Consider the following 13,351-nt stretch of genomic DNA (forward strand, 5'->3'; position numbering starts at 1 on the left):
AAACTTAAATGATTTTCATTTTAGACTTTTCTGCAATAATAGTTTCTTTTTCTTACAGGCCAACCATACAATCAATTAGCTATTTTAGAAGCTGCCAGTGGAGAAAAGTTATCTACTGTATTCTTTTATGTGAGAAGTCTAGCTGTTCAACATCCTTTCCCTGCAGCAGCTACAAATTTACAGAAATTATTCTCTAAAATGCTTTCTGATGGGTTAGTATAGTTTCAAAAGTTTCGTTTTAAGTTTTTGCAAATTGTGTGTAATGTTCAGCTTATTTAAGTGAAATAAATATTTTATTTCAGTTAAATTAATTAAAATTATTAAAAACTAGCTATTTGCTATAAAAAATTATTGTTAAATTACAAATAATTAGGAGAAATAAAGAAGCAAATAAATTTATTAATAAAAGACTTATATGGTTTTTTATTTCTTTATCATCTGTTTACAAAAGTTCTTTGCTTAGTCACTATTTTATGTAGATAATTCATATGAGCAGATGGGACTTGTTTAAACAATATGGGAAATGTATGGACCAGTGCCAACAATATATTGACTAGCACTGGTACTTTTTTTTTTCTTTGTGGTTTTAGGCCCTTTACCGCTCTGGTACTTATGAGTAAAAAGAGAGAAATTTAATTGGGCCATCAGAAAATTAGGATTTCTCAATTTTCTGAGAGACCATTCATCCCTGGTAATTCAAAAAGTAAAAGCAATTCAGAAATTCTAGCATTGCTATTGCAGGATGAAGTAAACTGGATATGATGTATATGAATATGTGTCATAAAAGTTTACTAAGGCAATAGCATTATCCTTTCAACTGTTGCCTTGGAAGGATGGATGCACCATTTGTCAACTGCACATTGTAGGAACTGCATTTTGTAATCCAGTTTTTGAGGGCAGAGGGCATAAAACCTACAGAAGTGCACTGAAAAATGTTAGCACAGTATGAAAGCAGCTGCATGTCTCAGAAAAGTTTATCTGTGGATCAAATGGTTCAAGTTCAGGAGTATGAGCATGATAGATGAAGTGGTGGTTGGCCATCAACCTTGCATGTCAAGAAGCTTGTTCATCAACATCCTGGACTTCACTTCCACCAATTACCATTTATTTGGACCTCTAAAAGAAGCTTTACGTGGTCAGATTTGATAGCGATAAAGGGGTAAAGTAGCGGCACATGATTGGCCACATGCCCAGCTACAAAATTTTTATTCTGATGGAAACCATAAGCTTCTAGACCATTATAAGAATTGTGTAACAGTAATGTGGGAGTAAGTTGAAAAATAAATTGATTAATTTGCATATTTGCATGAACTTGTATAGTACATAAGTTCAAATAAAATTGCTTTTACTTTTGGAATTATCTTTTTATTTGAAATAAATGACATTAGTTCTCCTAACCAAAGTTTTAACTTACAATAATCTTTCTATTAATAACTAAAAATAAAAAATAATCAGAAGTCAATCAATATCAATTTGAAGTTATTTTCAGAAGCATTTTTATACTGGTAAGTTCATTAGCTGGAATGGCAGGGAGGAGAGCCAGTATGGCAAGAGTGAAATTGAGAATATTTTTTCTGATAGTTATTTCAAATGAAATTAAACAGACAGGGCTAATCCATATTAAATAAGCTTTAAAATGATATAAAATGTAAATGTACTGTTATTTATACACAAGTACCTTAACAAATTGGAAATAGATTTTGCTTTAATGTATTCTGTATATATAGATTATTATGATATATCAACTCTACTATCTCTCATGGTAAAGTTATTATTTTAATAAAAATTAATTATTTGACTTAGTTTAATCAAACTTTTAATGTTATATTATTTTTTAATATCGATATTTTTAGTTTAAAGCTCATAATTTAAAATATATTGTTATTTACAGAAATTCATTTGAAGGAAAAGCAAGAATGTCTGCTTTTGAGTATATTACAGGATTTCTCCATTTTCATGCTGCAGTACATTTAGGCTCTGGTAATTATAATATTACTTTTCCTTATATTTCATAATCTTATATATAAATCAATTTTTTCAAGGTCAACCATAACTTGAATTAGAAAGAAAAAATTTAAATTATGTAAGGTTTTATATTTCTTATTAAAATAATATATTATAATTTATTAAAGAAAGTAATAAAACTATAATATTTTGAACGTTTGATACATACATTTTTGATCTTCTTTACATAACATAAAATAAAATTTTATACTAATTGATATTAGCTGGCTGGGTGGCCAAGGCAATTGAGATGTCAGCATACTGTTGTGGGGACTCAGGATTGAATCCAAACAGTCGAAAAATGTTAGGAATTTTTGGGTGTGGTCATCCTAATATGTCATGCCCCATTTCTCATCCATTGTGAGCATGAAGATAATGTCTTTTTACTGTCCACAGGGCAGAAAGAGTTAAAAAAATTAATTGATGTTAACTAAATAAAAATTTATCTATAAATTTAATAAATAAGAATATAAGTTTACCTGTGTGAAAAGTCGTATTTATATTTTTATTTACTAAATGTAAATAATGCCGGTTATGTTCCTTTTATTTTTTTACTTGATCTATAAATGTTACTCAATAAATAAAAACTAAACTGCAAACAGTAGTATATATTTATTAGAAATACTGTAATAAGAATCAATTCAATTTTGTTGTTATGTAAAATCTCCAGAAATTTATTAAAACTTTATTTATTGTAATAGTAAATTAAAAGAAAATTATAATATAATTTACATTATAAGAAAAGAAATTATCTTGGAATGATGCTAGCATTTATAATTTAAAACAGTTTTTCAAAAAGATTTTTTTTTGTCTCAGTCACATAATATATTTTTGTAACATTTTTAATAAACAAAAAGCAACTAAGTTTAAAATTTATTTTTTAAAATAAGTGGAAGAACATTTGTAATATCTGAATATGAAAAAATTATATTTATTAATATTTTACACAAATCAATCAATGATAATTTCCATGAACTCTCAAAGAAAAATGAATTCAGTATACCAAAATCTTTGGGTAACAATTGAAAAATGTTTCCTTTCTTGTTGGGATACCAACTATATTCCAATTAGAAAATTCTTGGGAATTCTGTAATCCTGCATCTGCAGGTGTATAGAATGCTACCTGTAATTCAACGATCCAAAACTATGGATTAATTATGTTTATTTTGGTTGATTACATACATAACTATATACATTTTGGGCTGACTTACATTTTATGGCCCTTCATCAGTAACTAAAATTAAGTGCTAGGTATAAGTATGTAGTTTTGGATCATTGAATTACTAGTAGCATTCCTATACACCTGCAGATGCAGGATTACGGAATTCTCAAGAATTTTCTAAATGAAAAATTTGTTTTTATAATAGCATAATAGCGGTTCCTCATACTTTGAATTTAATTCATTTCAGGAAGCTGTTTGAACTCTGAACTGTTTAAAGTTCAAATCAGTTTTTCCTATTAGAAATAATGGAAAGTGAATTAATACATTTCCAGACCCCAACAATACCCATTCAATAAACAGCAAATACATAATTTAAGGTAAAAGTAACACAATTAAATGCCTAAGTAATAAATTAAAACATGAAACAATAAATAAAATATATATAATAATGTATAATAAAATGAAAATTGCATTTACTGCTGTACACTGTTGACTTTGACATCTTAAACACAGCTGCCAGATCTGCCACATGTGTACTGCTTTTATACTTCATGTTAAGTTCTCTTTTTTAGTTCAATTGTCAATACTACAACTTTTATCTTAGGCTTCATTGCTTCCACACACATCTTGGATGTCATGGTTAATAGATTGGGAGATAGGGATGATGGTTAATAGATTGGGGGATAGGGGTTATATATATAATAATCAAGCACACCAAAAATAAAGCTAATGAGCATAATGCAAGAGATGCTTTCACAGCAAGAATGAGAGATGACTTGGGCCAACAACAGATGGTGTTTACACAGCAACAACAGATGATGTTTACACAGAGCATTTTTTCTCAGTGCATCGTTCCTAAATATTTACCGTATTTTATGGACTATAAAACACACTTTAATTTTTAAACAATTTTTAAAAAAATATACCTATAAGACGCTACAGACTATAACATGCACCTGAATTTTGGAGGCAATTTTTCGAACAAAAAAGTGCATCTTATAGTCTGTAAAATACGGTATATCAATTATGTAAAGATATATTATTATAGATATGATTTCATATTTGAAAATAAATGACAAAATTTTGTGAAAAGTTGTAGTGTTTACATCCTGTTCATGTCATCAATGTAATGATCTACATCAGCGTTTCTCAAAGTGGGCGATAATGCCCCCTTGTGGGCGGTGAGTAAATCTAGGGGCGCTGGAGGCAGGGTACTGTACGGTGACCAAAGGCAAAAATTGGGGTCACTGACAGCCGTTCCCTTTCCTCTGTTAAACAGATAAAAGGAAACATTGCGTTTAATGGTTTCCAGATGTTGAGAACAGTGTACGGTAAGGGCACAAAGTGTGAGATTCATAGAAAAGTTTTTCTAAGAATATTTCCAATCCTTTCTCACACAAGAGAAAATCAGTTAGGGGCCATTGGGTATAACTTTATGGAACAAAGGGGGCGGTGGATTGAAAAAGTTTGAGAATCACTGATCTACATAAATGCAAATTTTATTCTATTAGTTGCCAAAATATTTATACTTGGTTTTTTTATACTTGATATTATATGAAATATATATAATTTATTAACTTTTAACTTATTGAATATTTTAAAATTGAAGTTTGATATCCTTATTGATTATCCTTAAAGTTTTTAAATTGATGTAATATGATATATAAATTGAAATGATGTTAATAATAATTTCCTTATTTTCATACTAAGACAATAAAATATTTATTATAGATCTAAGAAAAGCAGAGAGAATGTTATGTCATTTGATGTCATCCCTTCCAGCTCTTATTATTGCTGAGAAAATGGAAACTTGGCAATTGATACAAATGGCTGCTATTTGTATGTTTGCTGTAGAGCATGCTTTAGGTAATTTAGAATGGGAAAGAGGTAAACAAGAAAATGAATTAATAAGTGGAGATGAACAAAAATCAGCTTCTTTAGTTATGGAACTATTAGGTATGATATTCAAGTAATAATCATTAAATAAAGATGTATTACATTATACATTAATTTTTTATTTTCATGAAGAATACATTAAATTATTTATGGATTATTCATTAATATTTATTTTTGTAAAATAATAAATTGTATCAAATTACACATATGGTAAAATAAATTTTCTTTCAAGTTATAATAGTAATGTATAGTTTTGTTTACTAAATTAAATTCTAGATCAGCATATATAAAAAAATAAAAATAGGCAAAAATATTTTTAATAATTTATATTATATTAAAAATTTTAAAAACTGAACAAATAAATTATGTAATAACTATTTATGCTTAAATGTATTAATTTTTTTAAAATTTAATAAATTAATATTTCTAACATAATGTTTTTTTAATATTTAAACACTAATTGCAAAATAATGTTTATTTTATACATATAAAGAAAATTTACTAATGATAATTATATATAATTTGCTAATAAATGGATTAGAGATTAATAATTAAGAATTCATCTTTTGGAAGAAAAATAATTTGATAGTATTTCATTACTAAAATATTTAGTAGATAATATTAAACAATTACATCATCAACTGCCGTAAATAATCGGGCTATAAACGATTAAAGATTATAAATAAATTTGGCACTTGAGGTAGGCGTTACGTGCCATCTCTTATTAAAATAAATAATTATTATTTAATAGATATTTAATTTTATTTTTATAATTACTTTAATTAGTTAAAAAATTTATAAAAATAAATAAGTATATTAATTTTCTGTCAAAGAAAAATGTTACAGTATATATTCAAAAAAATAAAATATACGCAGAAAAATCTTTTAACAAAAAATAGATTTTATCCAAAAATTTTTGATAAATAATTTAATATTTAATATCCAAAGATATTTCATGTTTGAGTAAATTTCAATTCTATTTTGTAAATGCTTGAATCTGTAAATATTTTACAAGTAATTCTGGTTTATAAATTTCATTTAATCAATAATAAATTAATTCGTAATTTATTCATCTGGTGATTCTTTATTTTTTAATTTCTGAAGACAAATTCGCCCAAATGGAAAATTTTTGTGTTTTTAAATGACTTTTTTAACTTTTTGGCGGCTAGTAGCCTAGAATTGCCGGAAATGTATCATCTAGAACGCAAAAGTAATAAATGGAATCCCTATTTGGGCGAATTTGTCTTCAGAAATTAAAAAATAAAATAATTCTTAATATGCCATAAATTTATTTAGGTGTTTTATTAAAACTTATACCATTAAATCAGTGTATCTTTATCATTTCAGCAAGTATGGTTCATTCATTTCTCTTACCAATTCATGCATCACTGGATCCCAAAGAAACTTCAGAATATTATTGTGTTCCAGCTGTTAAAGTTGTTATTGATTGGTTTCTTCAAGATCCAAAACTGTTACAACAGGAAGGTTTTGTTAGAAGACCACAGTATGTTTTTCTTATGGCAATATTTGCAGTATAATATTTTTGATTAAGAAATTTTACATAAAAGTTATATAAAAAATTTTTAATAGGATTTGGCATGGATTTTGTAAATTATTGAATGACTTGGAAATTGCTGTGCCTGTTGCATTCAATCCGAAAAAATGTAAGTTTGTTAATAAGTATGTATTTAGTATGTTATTAAATTATATTTAATTAATAAATATAATAATTGTTAAAACTACATTACACCAACAATGGCTCTAAAAGCATTCAAAAAGTACTTATTACCATTTACAACATTAATAATTTAACCATAATTCATTCTACACTCAAACTAATATCTTTGTTGATAGAAATTACATCATTCTTCAAAGCTTTCTTAAGATAATACTATTAATAGTAAAGTGCTGACTAAGATATCTAACTCAAAATCTAACATTAGCTCTTTCCAATGAACAGCATCACACCAAATAACCATTGGTGTCATCTGAAAAATTATTATTTTATTATGAAAAGTGATTATATCTTGGTTTTCATAGATGGTTATTCAAGATATTATCTCAGATTACTGATTATAAACAAATAACTCTTAATGAACATGCAGATTATTTTGTCTGAAATCATTCTCTTCTTTCATTAACATAATCATCACTAAAATCTTTGGTTACATCCAGCTTTCTCTCTGAAATTATGTACTTTTACTAAAATAAATTTTCATAGTTTATCATTCATTTTAGTCCCCAAAATGTTCTATCTCCATGTTTTAAAGTCAAGGGATTTAACTTCATATCTACAATTATCCCATTTTCTCATATTTACGTTTAAACTTTGACTAAATTCTTTTCCAGCTGTTTCATTGCTTTCACTTGTATTTAAATTTTCATAAATAATGAACTCTTCTTTCATTCAATAATAATTTTTACCAATCATTTCTCTCTGTGTGAGCTTTTCCATCTTCAACAGATCTCTAACAGCTTTGACTGCAGTTGTAGGAATTACATGAAATTAAGGAGTAACCAATATCTAGTTATGAAAAACACAGTGTATATTTTCCATTAAAAAATTGTATGTTATATAAGTTTTACACTCTATTTGGGAAAATTGCATTATTTCATACAAATTAATATATATATTTTTTTGTAATTAACAATAAAATTTTTGTAATAACTAATGTTATTAAAAATAATTAAAATTTTAACTATTAAAAAAACTTGTAATTTAGTTTATAACACAGCTATATATTAAATAAAATTTTTAATTTATAAATAATACAGTTTTAAATGTTGAATACAGTATAACTATATCAGTACAAGATTTTATTATTATTGAAGATTCATAATAATGAATTTAAATTAATTATATTTAATTAACAATGTTGTTTTTGATAGGAAACTCTCGTAAGATTATCATTAAATAAAAAATGGAAAGTATATATTTGAAATGAAATATTTTTCTATAATTAGTGTAATATTTTATTTTTAGATGAAGATATTCCTTTACCAGAAGATTGGGATCTACAATGTTTTTTGCCAATGAAAAAAGCTCATAAGTAATATAAAAATTTTTAACAAATATTAAATTATTATTTTTATTCTTTAACATTACATTGTAATACTAATATTAAACATTTAATATTTAGCCACTTGAAAAGTTGTTATAATTAATAAAATTAATTATTTATAAAGTTTATTTTTTTTTATAAGTTTTAAATACAACATACACAACATAAGTATGTTTTTTACATTAAAGGAATTTGAAATTTCCATCTCAAGCTGACTTTCCAATAGGAAAAGAAAGTGATTGGTTAAGAGCTGTTCGCTTATGTGAAAGTGGTGAATGGTTAGCTGAAAATGGAATTGGAAGGTAATTGGAGACAGTTCATAATCTGTTTTTTAATTCTTGATTTACTATACATAAATAATTTGTAACATTTATACATAATTTATTAGTTTTAAAAATTGCTTATGCATTACATTAAAAAACACCGAGATATTTATTGATTTACTTAAAAACAACTTTTTAGTGAATACAAAAAAGTGTGCATGAGTTACAAAAATATTTTTGATTTTATAAGTTTTATTTTTGTTTATGTTTGGTTAATTTATAACAATACAGCTTGAACCTCATGCCAAATAACAGATAAAAGGAAGGAAAACTTGCTGATTAATTAATTTTGAATGTAAAAATAACTGATATGTTTCACTTAGAAAATTTTTATTAGGCATGAAAATGATTCATATATGTTAGAATAAAAAAAATTAAACACTTGTGTTGTTATATATTATATAATAAATTCATTTTAAAAATTTTATAGCAAGAAAATACTGTCACTGGGAAAGACTACAAATGGAGAACACAGACATTTTACTGCAATTCAACAGATAGAAGCTCTTTCCGAAGAAGTTATGCAACAAATTCAAGAACTTACAGTAGCCAATAATTCTTCATCTCATAATGTTGGCAATGAATGTGATGGAAATGGGAAATCAACAGGTATTTATTAATTATAATTTTATATAATTAAAACAGATTTTGAGTGTAATGAAATTTATCTGTGCAAGTGCTTCTTTATGACAAATTATATAATTTTAAATATAATTTTGCAGTTTAATCTTTAAAATGCTTTTATATCTGAATTTAAATTTATTTACAACAAAATTTTCAAAAATCTTTAAATTTTTCTTGGATACATTTGAATTAAGGATTATTATTTTTTAAAAAGAATAGCAACAAAGAATCCTATGTTATTAAATAATTTTTTGAGTAAAAAATACTAATTTTGGAAACCATTCATTTATGGAATATCTTATTTTAACTTTTCATTTGATTTTGATTTTGATATCCTGTTTTCCTTTCGCAGCTTTATTTAAATTTTTGTCAATTAAAAATACTGTTTTGTTAAAAAAAAAGGCCAAATCTGTAATAGCAGTATATTTATTACACACAAAATATTTTCAGAACTGATACATCTAATTTCAAATTTACATTAAGATGTTATATATGTTCTTAATTCATCAATGTAATTTAATTTAATAAACTTTAGAATCCCAGATAATATCATCATTCATGATCAATTTTTATAAAACAATATGAATTTGAAAATCAAATTAATTTTTTATTTACACAAAAACTTACATTGCTGCCAATTGTGATGAAATAAATACACTTCCCTAATGTTAATATCCGACATCTAGATTTTAGATAAAACATGATTTACTTTTTGCTGAAACATTTTTCTGCTAGGATAGCCCTTACTTTTTGTGACACTCATCAATTTTTATAAATATCTGATAAAACATTCCTCCATTCAGCTTTTAACACAGTTTTGCTTTGTTCCTTGGATGGTTCTCATGTGCACACAATTGATGCTCACTAGGATTGAGATTGGAGTTTTGGGCTAGTCAATTTAAATTTCAACATCCATATCTACAAACTACTCCCATCACAATCTAAACAGTATAGCAGGGTGTGTCGTCTCTCTGGTAGATGTAGGCTCTTTCCTTGAAATACTATTAGAATGTTGGAAGTGCATAATTGTCCAGAATATCCAGATTGCACACAGCATTTATGGTTTTATCAATAACAACTAGTGGGCCAACTAAGTCAGCAGTTAAAAAGGACCCCCAAATCATGATACCACTTCCACCAAACTTTTTTGTTAAGATGATACAGTCTGAAAAGAACTGTTTCCTTGGCATTTGTTGCATCCAGGTGCAGCTGATCTATCTGACTGGTTTCTTACAACATACCAACCAGCATCTAGCATTTGTTAGAATGATAGTAGCTTGGGAACAAATGCACATTAGTTATACAGTTATAACCTATCTATATATATAACCCATTAAATGCGTGCCTGTCTGTTTGCGTAACAGTATGCCAAAAACGGGCACTAGAGGCGCCCCTATCGTGTGTCATATTTCAAGCATTTAAATTAACTATATAAATCATTATTTAAATTAACACTCACTAGGGGCGCCCTAGCGAATGTTACCAGCGAAGGTAAATAAACAAATTAAACTATTTTAAAGTATTTATAGAATGTTTAATAACACTAAATAATGATTTTTAATTATCATGAAATTTGTAAAGAACGCCCACTTGGGGGCATCCCAGGGCTCCTAGTAGCACAGATTACACTATAACCAAATCCTTGATAGAAGATAATTCTGGAGAATAGATTTCTTTTTATCACCAAACAGAACTGGGAAGTAATGTTCAAAATAACCACTCAGTCGGTTTGACGAAACACAAAGTTTATATTTACAATATAAATGTACAAAATAATACAAATTAGAGTCACAATTAAATATGCACAAACACTAGTCCAAACAACAACCGACTATACCCGTACACGTTCGTCGAAAGAACTCCTTACGATCAAACAGACTTGTAATTAACAAAACCTCCGAGTCAGGAACAAGTTCGTACTAAACCACTGGAGTTTACTTTCCCCAGATTTCCGTAGCGTCCAACGAGAGAGACAGTTAGAACTTCGGTAACAACGATCCTGATCCGATCCGATCCTCCCGATACAAACTGATCCTCTTTCCCACCGAAACTACTTCTTAAGTAGTGTCCGGCGTTTGAACCTTCTGCCAATCAAATTCGAATGTTTCCACAACGTCCGGCCAACGGTTATTTCCGCCAGCCAATCGTCCATCTGTCGTCGGTTTGAAACACAACGGATCTTCCCAACGGCTCTTTCTAACAGCCGTTTCTAACGGTTTTTCTGTCAAGAAAGTTCGTTATAGTAAAACAGGGTGGGAATCGCGTGCCTTGGCGATTCCATACCTTACATGGGATTTACTGTTAAATGCAATACATTACTGATCTGTAGCAGTCCATGCTTTCTGTCATGGCACCACTGCAAACAAAGATGATGTTTTTTGGGTGCTAATAGCAGGATGTGTAGTGGTCATTGAGCATGCAAATTTGCTTTTTACAGTTGCTTGTTAATAGTATGAGAAGAGAAGATTCTGTAGCAAGGCTTACCTGTCTTTGGATGGTGGACAAAGATGCCATTGTAGCTGTTTGTGCTTGTTTCATGATCAGGCAATAATCAAAACTGATGATCTATCTGGGTCTTCCATTGCTTACTGTTTGTGTGCCCTGATGTATCTACTGTCCCCTAACACTGCCTCAGTCCTGTCAGAATGGTCCAGATGACAGGAAATTTGATGAATTGACAATCCTGATTCCTTCAACTGGATGCTGCTTTTATCAAATTGTGTCAATAATGTCTTTGACTGTTGTACAAGCCTACTTGGCATTCAAAGACCAAACAATAGGTTTACTGAAAATTCTGAATACATTGAGCCTCTATGAATTTTTTTATGGTATACAGAGCTAGTGATTTTCAGACACACTGGTTGCATCATCTGAGGTGTAATTGGATCATAGCTGTAATCATTTATGTACTTGTCTGAAAAAGCTGTATGCAATGTTTTGCAGTAATTGGATCAATTCTATCTTGGTGCATAACATTTTTGTCAATGAATGTATTTAATAATTTGTATGAAACTTCCCTAGAATATTCAGGTTCAGAGGTGCTTACCTGCAAGACAGGTGTGCACCCCATGGCATCAACATAAAAATTACCTTACCTAGGCTGCGTGAGACACACTTGCCTCACACTTCAAAATTTTGGTTTTTTTTAAAAAAAACTGTCATATTGAGTATGACCGTTGTTAACCTATTATATTTCTATAATAATTAAACAAATAAACAGGTCTGGCCTCAGAGACTACAGAAATTTTTATCATTATGACAGTCAACATGTTAAACAAATATTATAAAGAGTTTTTAACTTATTATTATAATAAAATTTTTAGTACACATGAATATATTGATGTAACAAAATTTAATACATTTTTAGTTGAACAAGATGGATCTCTGAATGAATATTCTTCACTAAGGAACTTAAAAAATCAATCTGAAGGAAACACTCCTGAAGTACGTTTTAAATTAGATGAAGAACAACAAAGAAAAGATTTATCAGATCGATGTGTTATTAATTCAGAATTAGTTAATGAAAAAACAGATAGAAGAAATACAATGAAAGAAGTTTCAATTAACAGCATGAGAGAAAGAAGAGGAGGAAGACAAAATGTTGCAATGCAGGTAATCTAAACTAACCTTAAAGAACTCATGATAATTATGGTTGTCATTTATTCACTGATTAGTTTGTTCATTGATAATTGACAAAAACAATTTTCACTTTATGCTGGGATTGTTATATGGGAGAGAAATTGGGGATTTATATCTTCGAAGTACTCTCAGTTTTTAATAAATACATGTTTTTAACATTTGTTAGCTGTTCATTGATTTTTGATGATTATTGTTTTTCTAATAACAAACTTATTTTGCTTGATGATGATTTTATTAATGATGCAAAAGTAATAGCAGTTTGAATGCTTTTATTTTAAAATTTTAAATTTCTGTCTAAACTATATTGCTAAATAATGTCTTTATGTTTAATTAACTATTAGTATTTAATATTTATTTGCTTTTTTAACAACAATTTATGTGAACTTTGAAATTTGTTGACTATCTTATAAGTCAATAACACTATAAGTTTAATTATAAGTTTCAATTTCAATTTAACTTTTGAGTTTTTAATTAATTCAAGTTTAAAAGTTATTAACTGACACTTCATATAATTTGTAAGTTTTTGATTATAAAATTATCAAAAACTACATTCATTTCATTAATTGTATTTTTATTTAAACAATTACATATATAAATTATTTAATACAAATTATTTAGAAAAAAAAACATTTAAATTTAAA

At 27.5% G+C, this 13,351-nt stretch overlaps 1 protein-coding gene across 1 annotated transcript in view; it reads left to right on the plus strand.

The window, feature by feature from the left end:
- Positions 1-13,351, plus strand: part of LOC136986598 (nonsense-mediated mRNA decay factor SMG7-like) — a 129,684-nt gene that overhangs the window by 32,099 nt on the left and 84,234 nt on the right. Inside the window, exons 8-16 of the mRNA XM_067284182.1 lie at positions 59-212; positions 1,892-1,980; positions 4,898-5,122; positions 6,410-6,566; positions 6,653-6,726; positions 8,046-8,112; positions 8,313-8,426; positions 8,878-9,056; positions 12,439-12,683. Of these exons, the coding sequence (XP_067140283.1) occupies positions 59-212; positions 1,892-1,980; positions 4,898-5,122; positions 6,410-6,566; positions 6,653-6,726; positions 8,046-8,112; positions 8,313-8,426; positions 8,878-9,056; positions 12,439-12,683 (1,304 nt within the window). The remainder of the gene's footprint in view (positions 1-58; positions 213-1,891; positions 1,981-4,897; positions 5,123-6,409; positions 6,567-6,652; positions 6,727-8,045; positions 8,113-8,312; positions 8,427-8,877; positions 9,057-12,438; positions 12,684-13,351) is intronic.

The sequence above is a fragment of the Centruroides vittatus genome, unplaced genomic scaffold, assembly GCF_030686945.1.
Source record: "Centruroides vittatus isolate TY-2023 unplaced genomic scaffold, ASM3068694v2 scaffold_1152, whole genome shotgun sequence".
Classification (NCBI taxonomy): Eukaryota; Metazoa; Arthropoda; class Arachnida; order Scorpiones; family Buthidae; genus Centruroides; species Centruroides vittatus.